Genomic DNA, 3,664 nt, shown 5'->3' with positions numbered 1-3,664 from the left:
GTGGGCATCCAGGGGTAATGAACGATGCCGTCGGTGCTTCCCTCACTACTCCCACGTCCAACCCGGTCAGGTCATGCAACCCAATTGTCGATTTCTAGGTGTTCTTGATGGGGGTATGTTTATGTAGTCAGGTTTGGAGGCGTGACAGCACAACAGAGGTGCCTCGTGATGGTTGTGAGACGGTTTGGGTATCCCGAGTCCCGTCTCCTCGCCTTCCATTGCTGGAGTCTGGGCTAGGTGGGTTTAGCTATGTTGTATTCTTTGTTCGGGTCGAGCATCCTTGTCTCTCTCTGCTCCGAGCATCTACTCACGCCTTCTTGCGTTCGTCTCATGTGGTGTATCCTTTTTTGTATTCCTTATTTTTTTTGTATCAACGGAAAGATCTGCAAGATTTATGTGTTTGCAAAAACAACATGATGTCACGTTGAATTGACATATAAAGCGGCATGTTAAGAGAATTAGAATTAGCGTGGATCAACAAGCAAAGTATATCAGATTAAGACGAAACATCGATTATCCTTTAATTATCGTAATGAACTAATAATAAGGGCCTGACTAGGACACATCTAGATGTGACATAATTATGTCACATCTAAACTGATGTCCACTCTGTTTGTGGTTTATTTTTTTTGTCCTAGTTTATTTTGTTTCTTGTTGCTTCGTTATATATTTGTGGGAGCTTAGATGTGACATCCTTAAAAACATTTGGATGTGAATTAGACAAACTGTAATAATAATTCCTATAAAGACCAGGCCGCGTTAGATTTTCTTCTCCGGTTCGCCGTGCCGTGCTATCTGCTCCAAGAGCACACCCATCTTGCTTCCCCGGCAGGTCGGTGCGTCGATCGACTATTACCACGTAGACCACCCACCATCCTTCTCTGTACTCCTAAGAAACAAGCAGGGCGTTTTGGCCACGGCGTTGGTTCCGTGGAAACGGCCGCAGGGACACACTGACAAACACTCGCCCGCTCGCTCACGCTGCAAATTCATAACGCGACGACGGGCGGGCGCCACCACGGATGAGACCGACGGCCGGCCTACTCTATAATTGACTTGTTAATTACTAAGTAGTAGTACAAGTTAGCGCATGAGCAACTAGGTTAGATTCTCCGGCATTAGTCCACAGGCGAGCATGGATTATTAGTTAGCGCATGATTAAACAATCTCTGTGGGCGAGACGGGCATCAGGGGGCAGGGCGGGCTCCCTGTCGCTACGCTTGGCCTCTATCCGCAACGCATCTTCTTCTTCCTCCTCTTCTTCCATGTCCTCTTCCTCTTTATTATGCAAGAATAAACGGAGGGAGACGGAGGAGAGGTAGATGATACTAGGGTTCTTGCAAAATTCCTTTTTCAGAGATTAATTCCCTGTAGCGCGCGCGCGCGAAGGTGGATTGCCCCTGTGCCTGGAAGACGTGTGGAAGAAACGGAGCCGAATCAGCGTACAGGAGCAGAGGGGGAGGAATGACCTCACCGGCGGGGCCGAGCAGCATGGGCATGAACACGGTGACCACGGTGATGGCCTTCTCGGTCAGCGCCTTCTTCGTGCTCTTCGTCTTCACCAGGCTCTTCTGCGCGCGCATCCACCTCAGGGCCGCCGCGGCGGAGCACGCCGCTGCCGCCCAGGCCAGCGACGCCGTGTCCTTCCCGGCCATTCACGTTAGGCATCCTTCCTCCTCGTACGTGCCGCAAGCACACTACCGTTCTATTGCGAATTTACAACTTGTATTTGTTGGGCAGGTGGAGCGCGGCATCCGTGGGATGGAGCCGTCCATGGTGACCACCTTCCCGACGGCCAAGTTCGGGACCGGCGACGACTCGCAGCGGCCGCCCGCTCAGGAGGAGTCACAGTTAAGACGGCTCCACTTCTCGTTTCTTTTTATGCAGAGTAGCACATTTTCTGTTTAGGAGAAGAAGGATCACAGCACATTACTCTGTTTCAGTTCAGAGTTCAGCACATTGCTCTGTTTCAGTTCTGCCCTACTGCGAAAATAATGGTGTACTGACGCAAGTGAGTGTGCAGGTGCACGGTGTGCCTGGAGGAGTACGAGGCCAAGGACGTGGTGCGCGTGCTGCCCTACTGCGGCCACGCCTTCCACGCCGCCTGCATCGACACCTGGCTCCGGCAGCACCCCACCTGCCCCATATGCCGCTCCACCACCAAGCACCGCGCCGCCGCCGGGACAATGCCGCCCGTGTACTACGCCGTCGCCATGGCGCCGCCGCCGTTCCAGGCGCCGACATCTTCGTCAGATCAGGGCGCACTGCAGCAAGCAGACGCAGCCACGGCGGCGGTGGGCGCGGAGCACATGGACGTAACGTCCAGCCGTCTGGAGCTGGAGATCGTTATTTCCGACGAGTCGGCCTCCTCCGGCGCCACCTGTCCGATCGCGACCCTTGCTCCGCCATTCCAGGTCCCGACGTCTTCGTCGGACCACGACGCGCTGCGCGAAGCAAACCCAGCCACGGCGTCGGTGACTGCGGCGGTGGGCACAGACCGTATGGACGTGTTGTCCACCCGTTTGGAGATCGTTATTTCCGACGAGCCGGCCTCCTCCGACGCTCCCTGTCAGAGCACGGCCAGTGAGGAGCATCCTTGTGCCGAGACGAGGAGGCAGAGCTCGCAGGGCAATGCGTGGGAGCATCGCCAGTGCTGACGCGTTACCTACACACGAGTAGTTCAGTGAGATTTCCCTCAAAAAACGAAAAAGTTCAGTGAGATTAGATTGTGTTCAGGCTGTTGTACGGGATTGCGCGATAAAAATAATCTTGGGAATTAAGATGTCGCGAAAAAAAGAAGTTCGCCGTATATTTGCATGTAATTTTTCTTTTACAACAACCCACTTTCATTTCATGTATGGGCTATCCATTTGACAGTCGACTGATTTATTTTTTCTGAGCAACCGACATGAGCTCTTCCGTTTCATATATTAGAAGAATAGAACCTTATCACTACTAGCCGATTGATTTCTAATTCGCTATCATTCAAATTTTATCACCACTAGCTAAATATTTGTGCATTGCTATAGGATGAAACAATATCTAAAGAGTGTTGGTGTGTGACTGATCGTCCTCGGCCACGGTGGCATCGACTGTGCTGCGAAAACATTGGTGGCTACTAGCTCCTGCCGGAGAAGAGTGGCCAGATGAGAGGTGGGGTCGGATTTTAGATTCATCCTCGACGGTTGTCGTCTGACCCAACCATCCATGTCTCCTTGGGCTTTGTCGCATGACGACAACGGATGGACACACTAGTGTGCCATGTCGCCTGCTCATTGATGGATAATAAGCGAGGATGCACGACCTAGCTAGCATGACCGTCGGTGCAGGTAGATGGGACATCATGCATAGTCGTCGTGACGGAGCCACCTTGCCATCGGAGCCGACCACAGAGTAGAGAGGAATGGGGTGGGGGCATAAAAGCCCTAGTGTAGAAACCCTTGTTGCCGCATGATATGTTGATTATCTAAATGGAAAACTTCATTCAGTTACATGTACAAATCAGTTGAGATGGACCAAGCTTCCGATCATCCTGAAGTGCGACAGTAAAGTGGCAGTGGAGATGATCGATGATCAACTCACTGGACCAAAATAGATCACTATATGCCGTGGTGATTCATGAGGTGAAGAGTATTTTGGGTGAAAGAGAGTGTGTGGTTACTCA

General features: G+C 51.9%; 1 protein-coding gene across 2 annotated transcripts; it reads left to right on the top strand.

The window, feature by feature from the left end:
- The first annotated feature begins 1,119 nt into the window (after positions 1-1,119).
- On the top strand, positions 1,120-2,879 carry LOC119287415 (RING-H2 finger protein ATL2-like). 2 transcript variants are annotated; one of them, XM_037566952.1, is made up of 3 exons: positions 1,120-1,659; positions 1,741-1,850; positions 2,024-2,879. In XM_037566952.1, the coding sequence occupies exons 1-3, from the start codon at positions 1,465-1,467 to the stop codon at positions 2,655-2,657; spliced, it is 939 nt and encodes a 312-aa protein (XP_037422849.1). In that variant the 5' UTR covers positions 1,120-1,464; the 3' UTR covers positions 2,658-2,879. The 2 variants fall into 2 exon arrangements, with proteins under 2 accessions (XP_037422849.1, XP_037422848.1); XM_037566951.1 differs by having other exon boundaries at positions 1,120-1,850.
- Positions 2,880-3,664: the final 785 nt, after the last annotated feature.

Source organism: Triticum dicoccoides, chromosome 4A (assembly GCF_002162155.2).
Source record: "Triticum dicoccoides isolate Atlit2015 ecotype Zavitan chromosome 4A, WEW_v2.0, whole genome shotgun sequence".
Classification (NCBI taxonomy): Eukaryota; Viridiplantae; Streptophyta; class Magnoliopsida; order Poales; family Poaceae; genus Triticum; species Triticum dicoccoides.
The sequence above is the reverse complement of the archived record's forward strand: the minus strand, read 5'-3'. Positions and strand labels throughout refer to the sequence as shown.